This window comes from Buteo buteo, chromosome 7 (assembly GCF_964188355.1).
Source record: "Buteo buteo chromosome 7, bButBut1.hap1.1, whole genome shotgun sequence".
NCBI lineage: Eukaryota > Metazoa > Chordata > Aves > Accipitriformes > Accipitridae > Buteo > Buteo buteo.
In genome coordinates, this window is record NC_134177.1 from 31330994 (window position 1) to 31354801 (window position 23808).

At 53.5% G+C, this 23808-nt stretch overlaps 1 protein-coding gene across 4 annotated transcripts in view; it reads left to right on the forward strand.

Annotated features, from left to right (window-relative positions):
- The window catches only part of EPHB1 (EPH receptor B1), an 84922-nt gene that overhangs the window by 50704 nt on the left and 10410 nt on the right, over positions 1-23808 (forward strand). For 3 of the 4 annotated variants that reach the window (XM_075032203.1, XM_075032204.1, XM_075032205.1), the window contains exons 4-15: positions 3312-3467; positions 6538-6873; positions 10028-10209; positions 11445-11607; positions 13736-13844; positions 14062-14126; positions 17995-18117; positions 19189-19436; positions 19739-19954; positions 22116-22265; positions 22877-23070; positions 23556-23711. In XM_075032203.1, the coding sequence (XP_074888304.1) occupies positions 3312-3467; positions 6538-6873; positions 10028-10209; positions 11445-11607; positions 13736-13844; positions 14062-14126; positions 17995-18117; positions 19189-19436; positions 19739-19954; positions 22116-22265; positions 22877-23070; positions 23556-23711 (2098 nt within the window). Of the gene's footprint in view, positions 1-3311; positions 3468-6537; positions 6874-7382; positions 7544-10027; positions 10210-11444; positions 11608-13735; positions 13845-14061; positions 14127-17994; positions 18118-19188; positions 19437-19738; positions 19955-22115; positions 22266-22876; positions 23071-23555; positions 23712-23808 lie in introns of those variants that run through there. The other variant, XM_075032206.1, reaches the window with a different exon arrangement.

Consider the following 23808-nt stretch of genomic DNA (forward strand, 5'->3'; position numbering starts at 1 on the left):
CTGCATCCAGCCCGGTGGGGCACTGCAAATCAGCTGCCACCCCTACCATCACCGCTTGGGCATGAGAGCGACTTGCATCTATTTTTTATTTCCCCTCAAACCACCAGTGATGACTTCTCGCTGCAAGCCTGGGTTTAAGTAGTCCCCCAACAATGCTTCCTCCCACCCCCGAATGCCTGCATCAGCCCTGGAAAAGGGGCCCTGCCTGCAAACCCCTGGCCGTCGCTGCCCGGGATGCGTGACGTCCCTGATGTGCAGGCAGGACAACTGATCCGCAGGCAGCTTTGGGTTATGGGGGTGGGTTTAAGTGCTGAGCAGGCAGCCCTGGCAAGCGCTGAAGCTGCTGAGCAGCACGGCCGGGTTTCGTGCCTCATCATTTACAAACACACTCCTAGTGCTTAAACGTGAGGAAATGGGTAGTTAAGCACATCATTAATCTTATCCAGCCCACATAATCAACAATCAATTAATTCTTCTCCGGGCTGAAGAGATGCAGATTGCGCCACAGCCTGGGCACCGGCAGAAGGAGCCCATTTCCACAGGGAAAGATGAGGCAGAGCCTCACCCCGCACTTGTCCGAGGTGCTGTTGTGGATCCAGCCCTTCCCAGCTCTGGGAAACTTTCTTGCAGCAGCCCTTAAATCAAGGCAAATATTGCGCTTCCCATTAGTGGGGTGATTTATTGCTCCCTCCTGGGCTCGAGCCCTCTACCCAAGCCTTGCACTCGGACTGCGTGTTTACCATCTGAAGGGTTATGGATCCCACGCTGTGCAGGTCTCTATAGATCCCACTGTGGCATTGCAGGGGTTTGGGGGTTTTGGCTTCATCTTCAGTGTGAGGTTCATGGTTCAGCTCCCTCAGAAAGAGGGGAGACACATGCAACAGCGAGAGCAGAGGGCTGCTCTTTTGGGAGGAAGGAGAAGGCATTAGCCTCCCCTGAAACTGCAGGAGACTTTAGACAAGCACAGTGTAATTACAGGAGAGAAGAGCTAATTGGTAATAATAACAATTAAGACCCACGTGCCTGCAGATTACAGGAATTTGCGGATAAGCAAAGTGATGAAAGAAACCTGAGGACACTGGGTTGTGGAGTGTACTTTGTTCAGGTATTTTGACAAAGCATCACTTGGATTAATTGTAATTAAAAATTCACAAACCCCTTCAACCGACCCACCAACATGCCCCTATGCTTTAAACCGAGGCGTGTTCATAGTGCTGTGACCCTCTCGTCTTCCTTCCTCTCCTGTCCCCTTCCATCAAAATACAGGTGGCTGTTCCCTGGTACCACTGCCCTCTCTTTCCTGCTCCTCCAAAGAGCCTAGCCTGTTTCAGGCACTTTTCTCAACATGTCCTCCAGCTCTAGAGCCCACAAGTCACCCATTGCACATCTCATGGATACTAAAGCTTGCTGGCGGGAGTGCAATGCTGCTGAGACATTGCGGGGAGGTGCTGGTGGGAAGGGAGAGGTGAAGAAATGGAGATCCACCTCGAAGTCTGGTGTGCACACGTGGTCGTGTCTCCTGCCTTGTGTGTCTGGTGTAACTGCATGCTTCCTCGTGCTGTTACAGGGCATAGGGCTGTGTGCATGGCTCAGGAAAGGGTCTGCATCCGGCTGCCTTCTGCTCTGGCATCCTGAAGTTTCCCCTCAAGCCCTCATGTGCCCACCCAGTGTCCTGCAGTGCATGGTGAACCCGTGTGACTAGCTGCCTATCTGCATGAGGTGGTGGGTTATGGCCCTAAGTGTTTCCCTAAGAGGCCATATGTGTGGGATGGCTGCGGTAGGATGTGGAGGACTTGGGCAGTCCTCCTGTGGTGGGCAGGAGGAAGGGCAGTGTGAGATGGTGGTTGGTCCCTCTGGGATGTCACGTCCCCACTCAGCTGTTAGTGCTGTTGGAAAGAGACAGTTCATTGCAGCCAGTTGTGTGCCTCAGGCGGGGGAAAAAAGTCCCCTGAATAATAAAATTGTAAAATATTGTTTTGATTTATCCTTTTTTATCATCTTTTAATATCTGGAAAGACTGTGTGAGCAAGAGGCCTTCATGAGTTTTGAATGACAGGTTAAAGGGCTCCAATAAAGATTAGATGGTCCACTATCTCCCAAGGAAATTGCATCAAAGTGGTTACTCCTGCTTGCTCCTATTAATTTCCTCTTCATGGCTGCTAGGAGATGCCTCATATCCTGATGCAGCAGACAGGGGCTAAGAGGCACTTTCCATTATCTCAATCATCGCCGTGTTTATGAGACACTTAGGGTGTTTCTCTGCAGAGCCATGCCTTGGAGGTGAACAGCATCGCAGGGGCAGAACTGGGAGCCAAACGGAGGCAGGACCACTGTATGCGCGAGGCCATGAACTATCTCCCCCCAGCTGGGAGGTGGACCTGGAGGTCTGGTCCCTCGAGTACATGTGCCAAAATACAGATATTACCTTCTGCAGCCTTAAGTTTTGTAGGGGTCACCCAAGGGTTTTGTTTGATGTCAAGGATGGATGAGCATATGTTCATCAGCGCCTAGTTGGTGAGGACTGGTGGGGTGGGGCAGGGACGAGGGACCCCATCTTTGTCACTCCATCTTTATCGTCTAACCGCAGAGCAGCGAAACGGTTGATTAATGAAACCTCCCCCCGTCACTGATTAAAGCCTCACTGTAACTGGAGCATCTTCTCGCTTATGAATTAGTTACCATTTCCTGCTTGAATGAACTCAGAGGCTGAAGGCTGGAAAGGTTATTAGCCCCAGTCTGCAGGGGATTAATGGGATGGACCTGTAAGACACTGTTATGGGTGTCACATCAACTTTTTAATTAAGTATTCAAATTTTGCATGGAAAAAGAGATGCAAGACCTGAGCCATGCCATTGGGGTGCTGGAAAGGGACGTTTTGGGTCAGCAGAAGAGGAACGCTGTCCTGCCCCTGCATGTTTATGTCCCCATCCCCATGGGAGCTGCCAGGGAAGGGGGTCCCGCAGCCCCCCACCGTCCCCCTGCCTGGGTATGAGCAGTGGGCAGCAAAGGAGCTACTGCAGCCCCCTTGCTCTGCCTGGCTAATTATTGTACCATTGCTGTGTGATTTCAGTGCTTTCCTGGTGGCTCTAGAAATAACTAATGGCCAGCATGGAAAATTATGCCCATCGTAGCTTCATAGGAAGGTGCTACCCCATTTAGCTCTGATGCAGATGTGCAACTTTTCTGTGACTTTTTTCTTTTCTTTCTTTCTTTTCTTTTTCTTTCTGCCCTGTTTCAAGGACAGGACCTGCTTTTGCCTCCTCCCCGGGATGGTTCGGCACCCAACCACTTTCCTCTCCTTTCTCTTGCAGCCTGCCCAGCAGGGACGTTCAAGGCCAGCCAGGGTGTGGGGGTCTGCACACCATGCCCCTCCAACAGCCGCTCCACTGCTGAGGCCTCGCCAGTCTGCACGTGCCGCAATGGCTACTACCGGGCAGATTTCGACCCACCAGCAGCTGCCTGCACCAGTGAGTAACAACAGATCAGGGTTGGCGGGGGGGCTGCAGGGTCTCACTCCTCTCTGCTGCTGGGGGAGCGGCAGGGAGAAAGTTTCAACCCACAAGAGTTTTCATCTTATTTTCTCCCTCCCGTCCGGCTGCGGAAGAGAGCAAGAGAGTGGCTGGGTGGGCGTCTGGCAGCCAGCCGAAGTCAACCCACCACAAAGGTTTAGCTTTGCGGAGGGCTGGGGATATCCATCCCTCTTCACACAACATGGCACTGCCTCATGTGCTCCTCGCGCTGGCACGAATCCCTTCACTGCTGTACCAGCATAAGCAGGTGATGTTGCATCACCCTTTGCTCTGTTTTCCTGGGACACTGCCGCGGCACGCACCAAACAATGAGCGATGGGGTGGCCCCACAGCCTGCCTCTCTGGCAGTCATTTGAATTTATACTTCACCCTGGCAGTGGTGGTGATGGCAGGGAGATAGTCCTGAGGATAAATTAGAATTTAAAGTTATCTGTTGTTGCTGTCTTGTTCATAGTCTTGCAGATGGAGTATTTTTTTATAGGGAGAAAGGGTGCGCTAAGCATTGGTATTCAGCACGGCGTTGCGTGTGATGCATCACTGCTCGGCTGTCTGCTTGAGCTGCCTGGGATGGCAGCAGTGGCCTCAAGCCTGTCTTTTGGTGAGAAAAGAGCCCAGGAGAGAAGAGCGAGCTGCTGTGCTCTTCAGCCTGCTGGGAACATGAGTCTCAGACTCATCTGCCCTGCCCCCCCTTCCCCCCCCCAAATATGCTCCAGGCCCTTGAATCAGCCCATCAGGGAGCTTTAGCATGAGGATGCTCCTGACCCTTGGTGCTGAGGAGTGCCTTGTCGGAAATGAGGAAAGGATTTGCATGTTTTGCTGGATCACTTGAGCTGTCAGACCGAAGGTAGTCAGCAGGTAGCACAACCACAGATAATGTATATATCTTTATTATGTCTCTTTATGTAGCTGATATACAGTATTGCTGCACTATAGGAATACAGTATAAAAAAGTCTACTTGCTGATTTTTATTTCTTCTCATCAATGCTTAATTTTACAACGCTCTAATTTGAGGTGCCAGCTGTTTGCTGACAAAGTTTCTCTATGTTAGAGGGGTAAATATTATCATGGAGCTGCAGGTGCTGCCCTGGACCAGAGCCCTTCCCGGCAGCAATGCCTGCAAGTGTGGTTCCTGCCCTGTACCCCTAGCAGAGGAGGGAAGGGGCTGCAATTAAAGGGGGAGGAATTCGAGGGGACAGTGGTTTGCTGCTGGGCCGGGGAAGAGAGATGGTTTTCTCCCTTTTTCTTGAAAAAAAGCTTGAAAAGATGCTGTCTGCTTAAGGTATGAAGAGGGGGATTGGATTAAGGTTCCTGAGACAGGTTGCAGCTTTTTGGGGGTAACTTGCTATTTACTGATCCTTGTCCCCAGCCTTTGTGAGTCCTCCAGTCTGGCTCCCCCCAGGGAATTGGTGTCCTTACACCTGCTCCTGCCCCTGATGTGTCCCCTACCCATCCACCCATAAACCTCCTTTGACATCTCCTCTGTGTGCTGCTGGAATTTTGGGGAAGCCTCAAGTCCATGCAAGCGCTTTCCAGCAAGGACACTGCACTGACAACTGCTCCCCAACATGCATGTTTACTCTGCTAAAGAGGAGAAGAATTAAAGGGAAGGGAATTTTTTAATTTCAATTTTTTTTTAAGGCTGTCATTTCTCTAGGCATTTTAACACAACACTTTTATCCGCAGTATCTGTGGCAATGGCTCAGAGAGGCTCCCACGGTGCCTGCCTAGGTGCGATTAAGAGAGAGGGGGGAGACGGCAGTGCAGGCAGGGGCCTGGGCAGGGATGGCCACCCACAGCCCCCCTGGGCTGGCTGGCAGCAGTGGCTGGAGCAGGGGGTCAGCCAGAGGTCCTCCATGCAGAACAACCTCTCCATCCCACCAGCCATGTCACCCCCGTGCAGATGAAGCCGCCTCTGCCCATCCCATCCTCAGCCACTAATGGGGCTAATTTATCTGCAGCTGCTAACAATGTTCCCCAGCACACACATGTGGAGGGCTCCCCTGGGATGGTTTTCCCCAAGACAAAGTGTGCTTCGCTCTCTTAACCTTTTCTCGCAGGTCAAGTCCTCCATCATTTTTATTGCTCCCCACATCATGGCAAAGTCCTTTTTCTTCCTCGGAAGTGCAGCACCGAGCCCAGCCAGCACAAGTAATTAATCACTTTCCTTATTTAATATAACCCAGCAGCTGGATTTTTTGGTTTTGGCTGCAGAGCCATTCCAGCTAACCCTAAATCCTTCCCCAGACCTGGGCAGACATATGTTTGTGCCTCGATGATGCTGTCCCACCTGGATTCCTCCTGAATCACTCCCTATGGACTCCGGCCCCGTTCTGGCAGCGCTCGCAATCAGAGCTGCGTTCAATTCCTGTCCTCCGAAGCGTTTGCGATGGCTCCCAGTGGATTTGATCAATGCAGTTTTGATCTCTCATCCAACATCCAAGCTGCTTACAAACCAGTGAGCAGTGCCGGCTCTCCTCCATGCTGTTATATACCCAGGCTCCCAATGTGAGATATTGAACTGTTAATAACCACTTCCCATTTTGGACTCTCTTTTCACCCACTGTTCCTCTGTTTCTGGGCAGTGCTGGCTAAGTGGCATTTCTCTTGATGTGATAATCTGTTTGAGGTACTTCTCCACGCAAGCACTGGAGCTATCTTGGCATCTCCTGATCATTAAAGTGGATCCGTCTTGGCAGATAGATCTGCGTGCACTCTGCATGAGGCTTTTTTTGGAGTCTATGTGGGTTTGTGGCATGGGAGTCCTCATCCCCAACTGTGAAGCCCCTCTGTGTGAGAGGTCGGAGATGGGGGCCGGCATTGCTGATAGGGAGAGCCTGACCCTGCATTAGGCAAAGCCATGGAGACCAAATCTCTCCCAAGACAGGAGGTGATGGGTAGACCGACAGACAGAGTTGTGGGGTGTCCTTCTCCGTGCTGGAGCCCCCAGTAGAGCTGAGCGTGATGTTTTGGGCAAGGACCCATCTCAAGTGCTCTCCTTTCCTGCAGGTGTCCCTTCCGGACCCCGTAATGTCATCTCCATTGTCAATGAGACGTCCATCATCCTGGAGTGGCACCCGCCGCGAGAGACGGGGGGTCGGGATGACGTCACCTACAACATCGTTTGCAAGAAGTGCCGGTCAGACCGACGCACCTGCTCCCGCTGTGATGACAATGTGGACTTTGTCCCCAGGCAGCTGGGGCTGACAGAGACCCGGGTCTTCATCAGCAACCTGTGGGCGCACACGCCCTACACCTTTGAAATCCAGGCTGTCAATGGGGTTTCCAACAAGAGCCCCTTCCCACCACAGCATGTCTCCGTCAACATCACCACCAACCAAGCCGGTGAGTTCTGAGATGACGCAGTGCCGGGGTTTTTTAGCTGTACCCTACCAGTTGCAAGCTGTGTGTGGAAGGAAGCTCCGTGTCCAAAAGAAAAAGCTCCCAGGGTGTAAGCGGTGTGTGATGGCTGTGCTAAATCTGCACCCAGCCCTGGGTGGGCTAGGGGGAAGGTGGCAAGTGGGGAGAAAGGCCAGGAAAAGAGAGAGGGAGAGGAATGGGGGAGGTGGAGGATGTGCCTACGCCCTGGGCAAAGTGAAAGCTGGGTTGTGGGAGGGAAGGGGATGAGGACCAATACCTGCTTTTTATCCTCCTCTAGATTGCTTGGGGATGAAATGGCATCGCTATTTCCCCCCTTCTCCCAGGTGGGAGCAGGGAGATGGGGTGAATCCAGCCTTGAAATGCAGCCTGGCTGCATTACAGCATGGAGGGAGCAGCATCCCAGGGCTGAGTTCAGGCTCTGTCTCCTCTGGCACATCCCTCTCCCATCATTTTCCTCTTGTCCCCTTTTCCAGGCTCCCCTGCCCCTTTCCCTCCCTGTTCCCGATCAGGCATCAGGAACTGAACAAGCAGCTCTGGGCCAAGCCAGGATGCCGGCAGAGTGGGTGTGCAGATGGCAAGGGGGGACCTGGTCCTGGGCTGCAATGAAGAGCACAGGGAGCAGAGGGGATGGAAACCGATCTGCTTTGGGCAGAGAAAGGGGATGGTAATTTCTGCTTTGTGCCGAGTGTGTAATGCAGGCAGCCTTCGCCAGCCCGCTCCCTTGGGAGAGCACGACAGAGAAACCTGTTGTAAATATTTTAGTCTCCTGGCTCCAGGGAATACAAATGTATGCTTGTGCCTGGCTGGCATTGCTGTCTCTTGAACCATGTGCAATCAAACTTGCCTCTTGTTTCCAGGCCTTTTTTTTGCGGGGGGGGGGGGATTTTTGGGGTGTTTCTTTGCTCATCTCCCACCCTGGGGCTGCCTGCAAGCTGGAAACAGCCAGGGCACCCACGGCCATCTGTCCGTACCCCAGTGCTCCCTGTTTGTCTTGCAAAGGCTGAATATTAACGTGGAAGTGCTCCCAGTGCCACAGTATGGGCTGCAGGGTAACCTGATGGAAACGCATCAGGTGTGTCAAGGGCAGGATTGGTGCTGTCCCTCTAAAATCCCTTTGGTTTTGCAGCGGGTTTTTCCACCTGCTTCCCCCACACAGGGCTGGATCTGGGCTGCTTGGTGCATCTCACCCCGCAGGGCTGCTCCCAGCCCCATCTGCCTGCATGCCGCTATCTGCGCTAACGGGGTGGGGAACGCAGCAATTAACAAAACAGCAATCAAGCTAAGTGTTTAATTTCAGCCCACAAGCATCTTCTTGGAGCGGATGTGGAGAGATTAAAAAAAAATACAGGATTAAATACGCCAGGTAAACAAAGGCGGTACCAAACTATCGACATCTCCCAGTGCAGCCGCATGGAGCGGGGCTCCTGCTGCCCCAAGATTGCCTCTGCAGCACAATCCTGTGCCCCACGCCGGTTGTGCCAAGCTCAGCTCTGCCCCAGACCCATGCGGAGGAGGCATCTTCCCTGCCCAGCGCTGCCTGCACTCTGGGTGCGGTGAGAAGGAGGAGGAGGGCAGAGAAGGCTGGATAGGGAGCTGACCCTGCGAGCAGGTCATGCCAGTGCTGCTTTGGGTGCAGAGAGACTTGGGTACCTTTCGTGGAGGCTTTTAGTAGGATTAAGTGCAGGATCAGGGCCGTATTGGCTGGCTCTGGCCCTTTCAAGTATAACTTGGAGGGCAAAAAGTGGGAGGGAAAAGTGACTCCTGGCTAATCTAGAGGCTCGGTGTCCTTGATAGTGGAAGGGCGGTGTTGCTGCTGCTGGAGATGCCTGGCTCCAGTGATGCTCGGCTCCGGGATGCTCAGCTCCATGGATACTTGACTCTGGGGGTGCTCAGCCCCAGGGGTGCTCAGCTCTGGGTTTGCTTGGCTCCGGGGATGCTTGGCTCCAGGGATGCTCAGCTCCCGGCAGGCACAGAGCAGCCCTGGGTTTGCTTCAGTGCATGCAGAGAGTGGGGCAGGGAGCAGCAGCAGTGAAGACAATGTGCCTGGCAGCTATTTTAGGAAACCTGCTCACCTAGCTTGTGTGGTGCATGAACTGAAATACTATGGGGCACTTTGTAGAGCAATGTGGTGCGTTACATAGCTGGCGGGACTGATTAGAAACGCATGGCATGGAGGGAAGGGGGTCGGATGAACCACGCTGGGCTTGCACCCGATGCCAACTGCATGCTTGGCCAGGGCCAAGCATCTTGCTTTCTCCAGGGGTGCTGCAACAAGATGCCCGAGACCCCTGTGGTTTGCTGCCTGGGAGGTCTCGGGGGGCTGCAGGGCTGGAGATACTGCCTTTTGAGCACCCTTGCGCTATGGCCCCAGGGCAGGCAAAGAGTTGAAGGAGGGTTTGAGACTATTCTGCAAGTGTTTGAGCTTTGGAAATAAAACTCCTGGGAGACGCATGTTTGGGCACTGAGGATAAGCATAACCTGATAGCCCCTAAGAGTGGACCCAGCAGCTCCTCTGGGACAGGGCTGAGCCAAAGCTGTGCTACAGGTTCCAGGACCCTGGGGTCCCCTTGCTGGCCTGGGGTGTCCCTGCCCTGGTTTCCTGTCATCGTCCTCAGGGTGGGCAGATTTTTGCTCCTACATCCTATTACTGACAGCAGATGGGGTCGCAGCCATGGCACAGGGTCCCGCAGTGCTGGGTCCTGGCTCCCCTAGAGAAGTTGTTACAGCAAAAGGTGGCAAGCAGAGCTGGAGACCATCATTGAGCCTTGGTTTGTCCCTGCTGAGGAGAGCTTTGCTGTCTTTGCCCTGCCATGGGAGACATCCTTGGAGCAAGCAATCCCAGGGAGAAGGAACACTGAGGATTTCTAAGCCCCTAATTAAAAAGTGTAATTGGTTTAAATACTAGAATTCCCTCGCCGGCTTGCTGCTCTGTCTCCATGTAAGCTGCTGAGATGCCGCTCTTCCCACTGCTAATGCGGGAGCTTGTCCCATGGGGCGAACCACTGCAGGCTTGGGAGATTCAGGATGCTCCACATGCCCAGGAGGTTTTCTCCCTCCCTAGGGCCGTCGATCCTACTGCTTTCCATTGATTTTCCCTCCCTCCCTGCTTCCTCGGCAGCACCCTCCACTGTCCCCATCATGCACCAGGTGAGTGCCACGATGAGGAGCATCACGCTCTCCTGGCCTCAACCCGAGCAGCCCAACGGCATCATCCTGGACTATGAGATCCGCTACTACGAGAAGGTCAGCCGTATCTGCACGCCTGATGTCAGCAGCACCGTGGGCTCCAGGCCGGCAGCGGTAAGCTTGGGTAAAAACCTTGCGATGGAGGGTGGGATGGGGGCACGTGAAGCTTCATACGGCACTGCCAGGAGGCTGCTCAGGTCCTGAGCTTGCTGGGAGAGGGGGAACATCAACAAGCTTTGAGTCAGGCTCTTTGTTGGGAAGGTCCAGGTGGTGGGACAGGCCATGGGACAGGTGCCTGGTCGCCTGCGCTGGCTCTGGAGGGTGGGAGCAATGTGCAGCCAGAGGAAGGGGAGTGATGTTGTGGCTACAAATTCTAATTCCTCCCCTGTGGCAGCATTTTCTCCAGCACATCAGTGCCTGTTGCTGCCTTGGCTCTGGTATCTGCTAGGGTAAGCAGGGACCTGGAGCATGGGCACTGTGTCAGGAGGAAAGAACAGGGACGGTGAGGACCAGCAAAGGTTATCAGGGTTGTCCCTCTCCCACGTCACTGTCTCCTGCTGGGTCCTTTGACTGGCAGCCATCCTTCCCCACAGGGGACACGCTCTCGACCCTTGCGGTGAACCGTGCCGAGCCCAAGCTGTTCCATCCCTCCTGCATCTTGCCAGCTTTAATGAATTCCTCTAATGTGAAAAATTAGATGATCTCACCAGCAGGCCCTTTACAGTAAATCACTGTGGAGTGTTGCAAAAAATGAGATTTGAGATGCATGAGGTTTCCACCAAGGTTTGGCAGAACTCCTGCCAGCAGAGCAGGGACCATAGGGGCTGGGGCTCTCAGTAGAGGCAAGGTGCCGTTGAACCTGTTTGAGTATGGTCTCATAGGGCATGTTATGGTGTTTCCATAACTGCATGACACTTCTGAAATGTGCAGGGACATCAGTGGTTCAAAGAGGAGGGATTTGCTGCACGTGAGTGTTTTTGCTCTGGATGCTCTTACTGTTTCCCCCTGCTGCTCCATGCTCTTTGCTGCGGTGGGACCAGGGGGGCTGCCTGGGAGGCACATGCTGTGGGGACCTTCCCAGCTCCTTGGAGGCCAGGCAGAGCTCATGGGTCCTTTTCCTGTGGGATCTTCCATGTCAGGGGTTGAGGGCAACCAGGAGTGTCCGAGCCACCTTGCCCAGGCTCCAGCACTTGTCCTCCTGGAGCAGAACCAGGGCCACCGCTTTATCCCCCTGCAGATAAACCTCTTCCCTGCCATCAATGGGGATGGGTGGGCTACAGGGCAGATCATCCCCCTTGCTGTCCCCTGTGCCCGTCCCTGCTGACCGTCTCTCTTGACTGTGCCCACAGGACCACAACGAGTACAACTCCTCCATGGCCCGCAGCCAGACCAACACGGCCAGGATCGAGGGGCTGCGACCCGGCATGGTGTACGTGGTACAGGTGCGAGCCCGCACCGTGGCCGGCTACGGCAAGTACAGCGGGAAAATGTGCTTCCAGACGCTGACGGATGGTGAGTCCAGGATGGGGAGTCAGGGAGGCGAAGGGGGTGGTGACAGCTTCGAGTGACAGCTTCAGGCTCTAATTGGATTAAACGAATATATCTCCACAAACCTTTCTCCCAGCGGGCAGTGTGGCAAAAGCCAGGTGATTTACAGCAGTGTCTTATTAATCGCCAGCTGGAGGAGTAATCTGCTTTAAATCTCTTAGCTCTGTTTTCTCCCCTGCTATTTAAGCTGTGGTTTTGTCTTTCCTGCCTCTGACCGTGGTGGTAGAGCCCCCCTGCCATCAGCTGTGAGTCTGGCACGGCAGGGGGGGGAGGAGTGGGGGGGTGTGGATCCCTGGAGGAAGAACTTCTGGGATGCTCTCCAGGGATGTTCTCCTGGGATGGTCAGAGCTGCATCTGAGCTATCAGGGCAAAGCAGGAAGGGTCACACTCATCACTGAAAGCTGATTTCCCACCCTGAGGTGGTGTGTCAAAGGGGCCAGCTCATGACCTTCACGGCTTCTTCTGGCCTCCTTGACAGAGTTGTGCTGTCATTCTTCTGGCCCCAGCCTTTCCCTGCGCTCACAAACACCAGATCCCTTTAGAGAATAACTCATGGGAGCGTTTTTCATTAATGCCAGTTTTGGGACAAATCCAGAAGTTGGTGAATGAAGCAAGGCTCCTTTTGTGGTCCTCCTACCCCTTCAGACACTGGGGGAGCTGAAGTCCCTGCAAGGACCCCCTTTCTTGCCTCTGCCAGCACGATTTCTGCTCCGGTTACATGACACCCATGGGTCCCAGCCCCACTGGCTGTATTTCCTAAAACTTCCCTTCTCTCCAAAATCTGGGCCTCCCTGTGCTTGCACTCGTGTTGAATACCAGCCAGGGCAGGAAGAGGAAAACCATGTGGGGTGACCAAGGGAAGGAAATGGTAATAACCCCCCCCCAATGCCTCGAATATTCAGAATTAGAGAAGTGATAAGAAAAATCCTGCCTCAAATAAGCAATTAATTGAAATTTAATAAGAATGGATAGTGTAGATTATTAAATAATAATTGATTGTTAGATGAGAATTTCTCAGGATTTAAGCGGCATGCAAGAGATAAATCTAGTTGCGAGTAATTAACAGCAGAGTAGAAAAATAGAGATAAAAGGGTGCTAAATGCTTTCTTTTTGAGTGAATTTTATTTTAACCCTTGCTTGTGGCTGCTGGCCCAGCCTGGCAGACCATACTGATGACAGTTGGAGAGGGGGGTGTTTCTGGGGGGCTGCAGAAGCCCCCAGGAGTGTCGGGTCTCCTGGATACTGCCCACTGTGGGTACCCACACTGCTAATGGGGCAAGGCAGGAGAAGGGGAAAATGGGGGAAGACACATGGACGTTGCAAGTGGCTTTCTTGGGATTCCTCCAGGCATATCCAGTCCTCACTGTGCCACCTTGGCTTTCACCCCAGCCTGCTGCTGAAGGATGCAGGGGGTGGTCAAGGGGATGCAAGGGGGTTTGAGGGATGCTCAGTGTGGAAGGGGTGCTGTGGTTGCTGTGGCTCTGCAAAAGGAGTTGGCTCATGCCACCTGTGGAGATTTTAAAACCTACAAGCAGACCTGCAGTGAAGGTGCTCGGGTTCGGGGCGCCTCTCTCAAGGTTAACTGTTGCATGGTGGACTCTCTGGTATCTAATATTGGTGAACTCCTGATGCAGCCTTCCCCAGCTGGCTTGGTTATTAATAGGGTCTCTTCTCTCCTTCCTTTCCTAGAGTGTGTAGGAACTTTGTATCTGTGATACCGTGTGTTAAATTTGGTCGAAACAACCAACAGGTTTTAATTTATTGAAGGAAGAGAAACCCCAGAGACATGGACAAAGCCACCTTTTAAACCTCATCTCTTTGGGAAACTAGGCCCACACACTGTTGGTTTGACTTGATTCCCAGGATATTCTCGTCTATATTTTTAACCCAAAACACTTGAGCTGAGCATGACAATCATTTCTTGTGCAATGCAGCACTGGCTCATCACCTGCCTGGATCCCCCTCGTCCCACCACCCTCGCATGGGAGCAGCACTCATGGAGTCAGAGAGGGTGTTACGGGACCCCTTCCCAGGAGGCTGCTCTTACTCCATGAGTGTGCAAGGGAGAATTCACCCCATCCTTCTCTTGCAGATGACTACAAGTCGGAGCTGAGAGAGCAGCTGCCTTTGATCGCGGGGTCCGCAGCGGCTGGGGTGGTCTTCATCGTCTCGCTGGTGGCCATTTCTATTGTCTGCAGCAGGTGGGTCCCTGTGGGATGCTGTGTCCCTGGAAGGTGAAGGCGGTGAGACATAGGTGTGAGACATTTGGGTTGGGAGGGGAGGGATCGGGGACTCCCGTAGCTGGAGAGAGTGCCGAGCTGCCACCGCTTGCCAAGTGTTGCTGGCAGGGGAGTGGTTCGGGGCCATCACCAGCCACTGGTTCCTCAGGCCTGGCTGTTTTCTCCCCTATTCTCCCAGGAAGCGTGCCTACAGCAAGGAGGCGGTGTACAGCGATAAATTACAGCACTACAGCACCGGGCGAGGTGAGCAGGGAAAAGCGGGCAGGGAAAATACTCCTAAACCTGCACCCAGTGTGTGCCCCACTCCTCCACCTTCAGCTGTGCATGGTGGGGGGATGAAAGCCCCATGGGGCAGATGGAGAGGACTGTAGGGTGGGAGTAGAGATGTCCACAGCTGAGTGTCAGGGTGTCTGTGGGGGTTTTGCAGTGCTGCAGCATTGTGGGTGGGAAAAGAGGAGCAACAGGCAGGATTTGAGGGATGGGGATGGATTTAGGGGGTGGGGCAGGGGGGATATAGTGGGACAGGGGATGAGGAGAGGATGCTGTGAAGACTCCCAAAGGAGGAAGGAAAGGAGAGAGACAGTGTGCGGAGGGGGGATGAGCTCCTGATCTCCTGCCACAGGCTCTGCCCTGGCCAGGATCAGTGCTGGGCTGCTCTTACTGCTAAAGGGACTCTGGATTTTGGGAGTGTGGCCGATGGCTGGGGAGTGGGGGCTGGTGACCGGCATTGCTGCTGTCCTGGCCATGTGGCTGATGCTTGCCCTGCACCCTCCTCTGGGAAGGATGTGCAGCCAGTGACTGGGAAGGTTTAACTGGCTTTGGGCTGATGATCCTCTTGGCAAACAACTAGGAGAGGCTGAGGTTGAAGGGCCTTTTCCTAAGACACCTTTGCAGTTGGTGGAGCTGCGCACCAGAATAAATTTGAGGTGTCTGTTGTGTATAACATGTGCTCTGGTGCTCCTCCAGCTCCCAGTAAAGCACCCAACAGGCTATTGGGATTGCTGGAAATAGTAAAGCAGCAAAGCAGCAGCTCCAAGGGGTGAGGAGTTGCCACCCGGTGCCCGTGGGCTTTGTATCCCATCCCTGTGGGACGTAAATCCCATTTACAGTCTCGTAGAGATGCTTTCCAGGTGCATTTTGCTGCCTTGTCAAAGAAACCATCCCTGGGTCCTGAGCACCTGCTTGGGGAAAAGGGATGGCAGCGGGATGTAGGGCTGGGTGAAAGATGGCCAAGGAAGAGGGGAACAGGATGGGCGAGTGGAGAGGACGCATGGAGATGGAGCGATCAGCCTGGCAGAGAAAACAGGAGGGCTGACAGCGAAGGAAAGGGTTTGGAGGCAGCCAGGAGAGTCCAGCCAAGCCAACAACAGCACACTAAATCTCTTTTGACCTTCTCAGCTTCATACCAAACCCTCCCAATGTGATGGCAGAGCTGTGCGGGACTGTAAACCTCCCAGCAAATGAGAAACTGTTTTCCAAACACTACCGGGTGATACTTAAATACAATGGACTTCTGCTTTTCCTCCCTCTTTTCTTTGTGTTTCTGTACTGCGGGTAGTGGGGGAAGATGTATTTGATGCCTGATGGCTAAACTTGTGTTGGGCTGCAGGTAGGCTTTTTTTTCCTATTTTCTCCCTGTTTTGAAACAATCCCCACCCCATGTGCAGCCCTAGCTCGCCCCAAGCACCCCAAACCCCAGGGTGATCAAACCAGGTAGGAAAGCAGTGAAGCGGGTGTCTATGTTTAGTTGTAAAGCTGGGCGATGCGAGGATCAGTGTCCGAAAGCCAGGGGTGCCAGGGCTCCTGGACATGCAGCAAAACCCTTTCAAGGTTAGCAAGCCTCCAGGCACTTGGTTATTGCAGATGCTGGAGCAAAACAGGTGGGAAATTTGTGGTGAGCAACTAATGGAGTAACGAGTGCATCCGCCGGAACAAATCACCTGTGTGTTTAGCGGCACGACAATTACAGCCTCCCTGGTGGGGCTCTGCTGTCCCTCCCAGGAGCCACCCAGGGATTGCTGGCTGCCTGCTGCTGGCAAGGACTGCCCGGGGTGGGTTTTGGGGTGTGATGAGGTCTCTCAGGTTGTAATTTCTCATGCTTTATCTCTGCTGCTGCTTCGCCAGGAGCTTTGAGATAGCGGAAACAGAGAAAGCATCCTGTTGAAGCAGCGGCAATTCAGCAGGCAAGGGTTTTTCTCTGATATTGATTCCCAAGGAAAAATGATGTCGGAAGGAATCTAACACTGGAGTCTGGGTCACGGTGCAGAGCGCTTCAACTTTCGAAGAGTGATAAAAAATTTGCCATCATCTGCAGTAGTGATAAATGGCCTAATCCAGTTTCTAGGAGTATCGGGGCGATTTTAAGAGCACAAAGCTCTCTTTGCAGGCAGGCTCAGCACGGGTTGCCTTTGATGTTGCACTCTGGTACCTGGCATTTCGCCCAGCTTTTGCCAGCATGGTGATGATTAGCCAGTGGCTGAGGTTTGCAGAAATGAGTAATGGGTTTAGGTGCCCTAATCCCGCTCATTCAGATGGGATAAAGATTAGGGGGGAGCTGAACCTGGTGTTTAGCAAGCCTATGGGCAGACCCTGGGGCACATCAGAGGGTGTTTGAAAACGATCCCGAGTTGACAGTGGGCAGGAAGCTTCGGCATTATTGTCTCCTTTATTTCTTCAATATTTTGATCAGTGAGTCAGCCTCGGTTACGATCCTGTAAATCCCTTTGTAATCCTGGCTGGAGCATCAGCTGCTCTTGTAAAAAAATTTATGGGGCAGTTAAAGTGTATGAGACACAGCCGTAAAGGGATTTATGAACTGGGAGATGCACAGATGGCTTCATCGCAGCCTTCCCTGCCCGCCTCCGAGGCGCAGAGCTTTTGCCCCAAATGCCCCTTTTGGGGATGAGGATGCTCCTGCCTGCTCCCTCCCGAGTCCTGGGTGCCCTGCAAGCAGTTCTCCCTCGGTGGTTGTTTTGCAGCAGCAGTGCCCTCCTGTGAGGCTTTCACGTCTCCTCCCGAATTACTTGCCGGCAAACTTGCAAACCAAGTGGGAGCCAATTTAGATTCCCAGCGCGGAGCTGCGCAGAGGTGATGCTGCAGTCTGTGTGTTCGTCTGCACGTCGGCTCTAGAAAGGCTCTGGGAAGTGCCAGCGCAATGGGACTGTGGCCCTTGGCGAGGTCCTTAACAGTGTAATCAAATGTTATTAATCACTCTAAAGGAGAGGTACCTCGGGGAGGACGACCAGGCAGTGATGTCCCTCCTGGTCTCCTCCAGAGATGACCTTGAGGGGCTGCTATGTGATCCCAAGTCCCCTTTTTGGGTGAGAAATGGCATGGGAGGCTGAACCCCCACAAGGGACAACAGCTTGTTCTGGGTTCCCTTTGGGGACTGTGGCATAACGCCGGTGCCCTGCTGAGCCCGGGGATGGCAGTGGCCACACTCTGCCCCTCAGCCGTGCCCCCCGGCAGCTCTGCAAGCCGCAGGGCATCCAAACACATTGTCTGCCAACCCCATTTGGGGAATTTGGGGGCCTGTTTTGGTTTCTTCACCCATTTGAAAAGGGCAAGAGCCCACTTGCTGCATCTCCCTGCAGTGTGGCCAGATCCTGCTGCCATGCATTGCCTCTGTGCCCTCCACTTGTCACAGAGGCTGGCCAAGCCTTATTTGATGGCTCCATACAGGTTGTTGATTATAATTGCTGCATTCTGTCAGTTTAGTAGCCGCCACAAAGCTATCAGAGGCCTTTTTGGGTAAATAAATATTTCTTCACTAATGCATGGAGCCTCATAAAGCCCTCACCATAAAGCCAGCTAATTGTAGTTCATGTCTGTAACTGCTCCCCATCACCAAGGAGGAGGAAGAGGAAGGATAACAGCGGAGGAGTGGAGGGCAGTGAGTGAGAGGAGGGGATGCAGAGGAGGGTCAGGTGGAGCAGGGGGACCAAAGAGGACGATAAGGGTCTATGGAGGTGGCGGAGGTGAGCACAGCGATAGCCATCTTAACGGACGTATGGAGGGCATGAGGACATGGGGGTCTCCAGTTCTTGGCCATGGCACAACTGCTCTTGGTTTCTCTTCCTTTTGCTGTTGCTCGCATATTTCCTGCAACAAGGGTCTCCAGGGATGAAGATCTACATCGACCCCTTTACTTACGAGGACCCCAACGAGGCGGTCCGAGAGTTTGCCAAGGAGATCGATGTATCCTTTGTGAAGATTGAAGAAGTCATTGGAGCAGGTGGGTCTCGCGGTCCCCTGCCGTCCGTCCTTCCCTGCCCTCTCTGCTGCTCCTGCGTGGCCAGATGCAGTTTTCACCCAGAGCAATTTTCTGGGGGTGCACATGTGGTTGTTCACTGGGAAACCCTCATGGAAGCCTCGAAACTTCAGGCTTTCCTGGGTTTGTGATGGATTAGGGTGGACATGAGGTTGGCTTCTGCTCTCAAAAGTCCTCTGAGGTGGGAAAGACTCCATGAGCATAATCACTGGGTGACTGCAGGGCCTCTTGGGATTTCCTACTTGGCTTTTCCATGAGATAACAAGAAAAAGCCAGATCTCACTCTAGTCTGTGCCGTATTCCCATACATATGTATATATACACATGCGTGCATGTATCTGTATGTCATCTGTGCTGCTTTTATTGCCACTTTTAAATAACAGTGTTGTACTCATAGAAGACAAAGTGAGAAGCTGGGGGGAAGCTGCAAAGAAGCAATGAGCTAGTTTGGTCAGGATCAAGTTCAGGAATGTATGAGCCACCCTTTGCTGCTCATCAAGGCAAAGTGGCTGTAAACCTGGCTTAAATGTAATCCCTCCACAGGCAAATTTTGCCTTGGTGACGGAAAAGCTCTCCTGCTGAAAATGAGAGGACACTTTCTCTGTATTTTACATCAGAGGGCAGCAATGAAAACAGCCCAATTATTTTCGTTCCAAGATAAGTGATGTGCAAAAAGGCAACTGAGATTACCAATGCTGACACCTTATATTTGAGGTAGTCCTTAAATGTTGATGCTCTTGCTCTGCAAATCCTTCTTGCGGGGGTTTGCAAGAGTGGCCCCAGCCTCTTGCTTCTGTTGGTGCTAGCCTCTGTCACCTTGGAGAAAGTTGCAAGCCCAAACATGTCTTCAGCAGCAGACATTGCCCCTTTTAAAGAGGACAGGTGAGTAAGATTTATAGAGAGCATCGTTGAAGGGTGAACTGACTGACATTTCTCAGCCAGTTGGTTTGGAGACCAAGCAGCTCAAGGTACCATTACTCTTTGCAGTGTTTTATGTGGAGGAGGAGGTGGTAGTGGATGCTCTTGCACTTGCAGGGGAGTTTGGAGAAGTGTATAAAGGACGCCTGAAGTTGCCTGGCAAGCGGGAGATCTACGTGGCCATCAAAACGCTCAAAGCTGGCTACTCTGAGAAGCAGCGCCGGGATTTCCTGAGCGAGGCCAGCATCATGGGGCAGTTTGACCACCCCAACATCATTCGGCTAGAAGGGGTGGTGACCAAAAGCCGACCAGTCATGATCATCACAGAATTCATGGAGAACGGGGCCCTGGACTCGTTCCTGCGGGTAAAGCGAGGTGGGGCCGTGTGGGCTGTTGTTCACCTGTGGGATTCAGGAATGAGATGTTGGCATCCTGTCCTGTAAATCCCAGCCTGTTTCCTTAGCTTGGGAGCTAGTTGCAGTGTGCCGTACACCCCCAAAACACATGTATTTTGGTGCTGGCGTACCTCTGCTTTAATCGGGCAGGGCAGGGCAGCTGGATAGTCCTCTGGGGAGGTACAGCATCCTCCCAAGGTCGGGGGTGAGTGGCTGTGGTCCCACAGTGGGGTCTGCGTGCTCACCCCAGTGCCGGCTCTTTCTGATCACAGCAAAACGATGGGCAGTTCACAGTGATCCAGCTGGTGGGGATGCTCAGAGGAATTGCTGCCGGGATGAAGTACCTTGCAGAGATGAATTATGTGCACCGAGATCTGGCTGCCAGGAACATCCTGGTCAACAGCAACCTGGTGTGCAAAGTGTCCGACTTTGGCCTCTCACGCTACTTGCAGGATGATACATCTGACCCCACCTACACCAGCTCCTTGGTACGTACCTCTTGCAAGATTTGGTCTTGCCCAGCATCCCCAGTGCCTGCCCTGCACCCACTACCAGCTGGACCTGGGAGAATGGTGCTGGATGTACACCCCAGAGCTTCTACTGTGGATGGGAGCATCTCAGGAGGGTTCCCACCATGTAGGCCCGTGGCCCAGAGACCCTGGCTGTGGCTCCCACTCATGATCCTCTTTTCCCTCCTTTCTCTTCCTCCCTTTTATGAGTTTTCTGCCTCCCTCCTCCCCCAAGCACCTTTCTGCTCTCAGCAGTTTCCAGATAAGCCTCTTCCCTCTCCTCCGTGGAGGGAAGGTGCATGGAGGAGTCCCTGGAGTGATGGGAAGGGGAGGCAAAGAGATCACAGCATCTCCCGATAGCACAGCGATGGTGTTTTAACTCCCTTTCCGCCAGCGTTCCAGGTCTGCCTTTCTCTGCTGGAGACTTGTTCCAGGCATTAATTAAAGAGACAAGCCTAATGGGAGCTCCACCGTTCCCCAGCCACCCTTCTTGTCCTTAATTAATTTATTCGTAGATAGTGGCAGCCCTGCTTTCCCCTTGCTCCCCGCCACCCCGGGGGACCCCCAGCTCCTCACCACGGCAGTCCTCCTGCCAGCAAGCTTGTGAGACCCTTGGTGGTGGTAAGGATGATCAGAGGAGAACGGGATGAGCAACCTGTTGGCCTCATCTAATCAATTAATTAAAAGAGCATGCGCTGGGTGGAAGTATAAGGCTGCACTGACTCCTGCAGAAGCAGTTTCTTGGGCTGCCGAGCTGTGCCCAGGCGCTGGGGCTGGCTCCAGCCTCCAAAATGGATAACCCATGGACATGCCTTTAAGGCTGACTTTGTGTTTTGGCCCAGCTGCAGCCCCTCACTCTTCCTCCCCTGTTTGTGATAACGTTTCACCTGTGCCCCGTCATGGATCTGCTCCGCTCCGCTCCCTGCACACACCCGTCCTGCAGGCAGCAGCCTTTGAGCAGACACCCATCATTTATTTTTTGTTCAAATACCCCAGCAGTAGCTGCTGGGATGAGGCATGAAGTAGCCTTTCCCCACCTTTGGAGATAAAAGAGATTATCTCATCTGTGTTTTTATTTAATTTAGGCCATAATAGATCTCCCCGGCATCTGGGAAGTGATGCTGTGCCTGCGATTACATCACTCTGCCTCCCACAGCAGGTTTTTAGCTCTGGGGAAAAGGCAGGAAAAACAACCTAGCAGTTAATTTCTCCATTTGTAGTTATTCAAATCAAATTTTTTGCCATTCATCCTTCAAGAGCAGCTGACACTTCATTGGAAAGACTACAGAAAACAATTGCGCTAAACGATTTACAATGCAATTCTGCCCCGAGTAAATACTGTGCATGTCTGTGGTTTTCCTTCATCCCTTGGGGTTTTTTGCTGTTATTTCAGCAGTGCGTGCCCAGGTAGCAGTCCCTCTGTACGTGCTGTCCCCCCACAGCATCCCTGCCTGCTCGGCATGGCCTCCAGCCCTTCCTGTCCTGGCAGGAGCTGGGACCTGCCCTGGCTTGATGGGGTGGCTTGAGACGCTGAGCCTGATTTTGAGCTTTTAGGAGAAATGAGGAGTGCTCTGCCAAAGGCAGTTTCCTATTTCAATGCTTTCCAAGTCTCCTTTGGGGCTTAAACATGCTTTGCTTTTTGCCTCCCAATCCAAAAGTGGGGCTGGAATGACCTTCCAGCAGTTGTGGGAGCCCAGTTGATGCCGTAGAGGATGCTCTTAGGTTAGACATTTTTTCCATTGAAGGCCAGGGGATGGGGATGCCTGTGGCTCCTTACCTGAGATGAGCACTAGCGCAGTTCTGCGTAGTCCTTGTCACCTGATGTCTCGCTGGGAAGGGACCTGGGGACAGGCCACCGATGTGCCAGGTCCTGCAGGGCAGCTGGAGTGGGGAGGTGTCACTCAGGGGTGACACCTGAGTGGGATAAACCCTTGGATAAACCTTTTTGTTTTGTTTAGCTAAGCCCTTTTGTGCAGGTACAAGGTAAATTCATGGAGGTGTTTTTGGCTCCTGCCTCCTCGTCCCATCAGGTACCACCTGCCCACTCCTCAGCGGGGTCCCCGGGGACCAGTGACTGGGGGTGTGCGGGATGGCTCTGATCCTGGCTCATGGGTGTCCGGGCTCCTCCCTTTCTCCACAGGGGGGGAAGATCCCCGTCAGGTGGACAGCGCCGGAGGCCATCGCCTACCGCAAGTTCACCTCGGCCAGCGACGTCTGGAGCTACGGCATCGTCATGTGGGAGGTGATGTCGTTTGGGGAGAGGCCCTACTGGGACATGTCTAACCAAGATGTAAGCACTGCGGTTCATCCACACAGCTCTGGGGAGTCTGGGGGGGGCTCATTCCCAAAGGAAAGCCCTGCCTGAACGGCTATCTGCTCCTTCCTGTGGCCTCGGCAGTGCTTGGTTTTGGAGATGAAACAGGCTGGCGAGCGAGAGGATGCAAGGAGGGAAATTGGGAAGAAAAGCCGGTGGGCTGGTAATTGGACTTCAGCAAGCTGCAGGGCCTTTGAAAATGTTCAGAGGGTTTACGAGCAGGGAAGGAGCTTTGGTAGTTGGACTGCTGTACTCTGATGCGATCTGCCGAGATAATGAGTGGCAGCTCTCTGCCGGGAGGAACTGCAGCGCGCGGAGCATCAGAGCGGAGATTAACCTCCGAGAGCCCCAGCTCCATCGGAGCCAGGAGCGTCTCCTCCTGCTCCCTTTGCTGATGATCAAATGGGCTGGCAACTGCCTTCCCAGCCTGCGGCAGCACTGCCTGTAGCACCTCTGCGCGCACATGCAGCTTGGCTTGGCTCAGAGTGGCAGGGGTGGCTCACCCTCTGCTGTGGCTGCGGTTTTACCTATCTGAGACCTCTGAGTCCTTGTCTTCACATGCTGCTTTCTCCCCTGCTGCCCTGCAGGTCATCAATGCCATCGAGCAGGATTACCGGCTCCCGCCACCCATGGACTGTCCTGCTGCCCTGCACCAGCTGATGCTGGACTGCTGGCAGAAGGACCGCAACACCCGCCCGCGCTTCACTGAGATAGTCAACACCCTCGATAAAATGATCCGCAACCCGGCAAGCCTCAAAACTGTGGCTACCATCACCGCTGTGTGAGTCTCCTGGCGTGCAGGGAATGCTCTCATGTCAGCATCCCAAGCCAAAGGCTCCCTGAGTGTCTCATGCTGCTGGGGGAAAGGAGAGGAATTCATAAATCGTTTGCCAGAAGGAGGGGAGGGGGGCTTGTCTTTGCTCTGCCTGACAGTCAGACAAAGAACATGTAGTTTTCAGTCAAGCAACAGCAATAATTCTTTGCTATTGATTCTTTATGGCCTGTGACCATATGGGTGCAGTGTCTGCTCCGCCAGTGCCTCCATCCATGCGGCTCCCGCAACTGGATTACAATGTGCGGGGTTGCAGAGCTCTGCTTGGCAGAGCAGTATTCCCATGGGACAGGCCTTCCTCATGGCCTTCCTTGTCTCAGGCATGTGCCGGGAGCAGGGCAGTACTGGGGGGAGCACAAGGGCACAGGGGGGTGGATTGGGGAGCATGTCTGTGCACCAGCTGGGCTTGTCCCCAGCAGTATGTCCTGTTGCAGGCCTTCTCAGCCCCTCCTCGACCGCTCCATCCCCGACTTCACTGCCTTTACCTCAGTAGACGACTGGCTGAGTGCCGTGAAGATGAGCCAGTATCGGGACAGCTTCCTGACTGCTGGCTTCACCTCCCTGCAGCTTGTTGCCCAGATGACGTCCGAGTGAGTTGGGTGTCGCATCAGGGCTGCCCGAAAGCTGGGTGCTGCCTGGGGTGGGTTGGGGTTGCAGGGAGGTGGGAAGGTCAGTTCAAGGCACCTG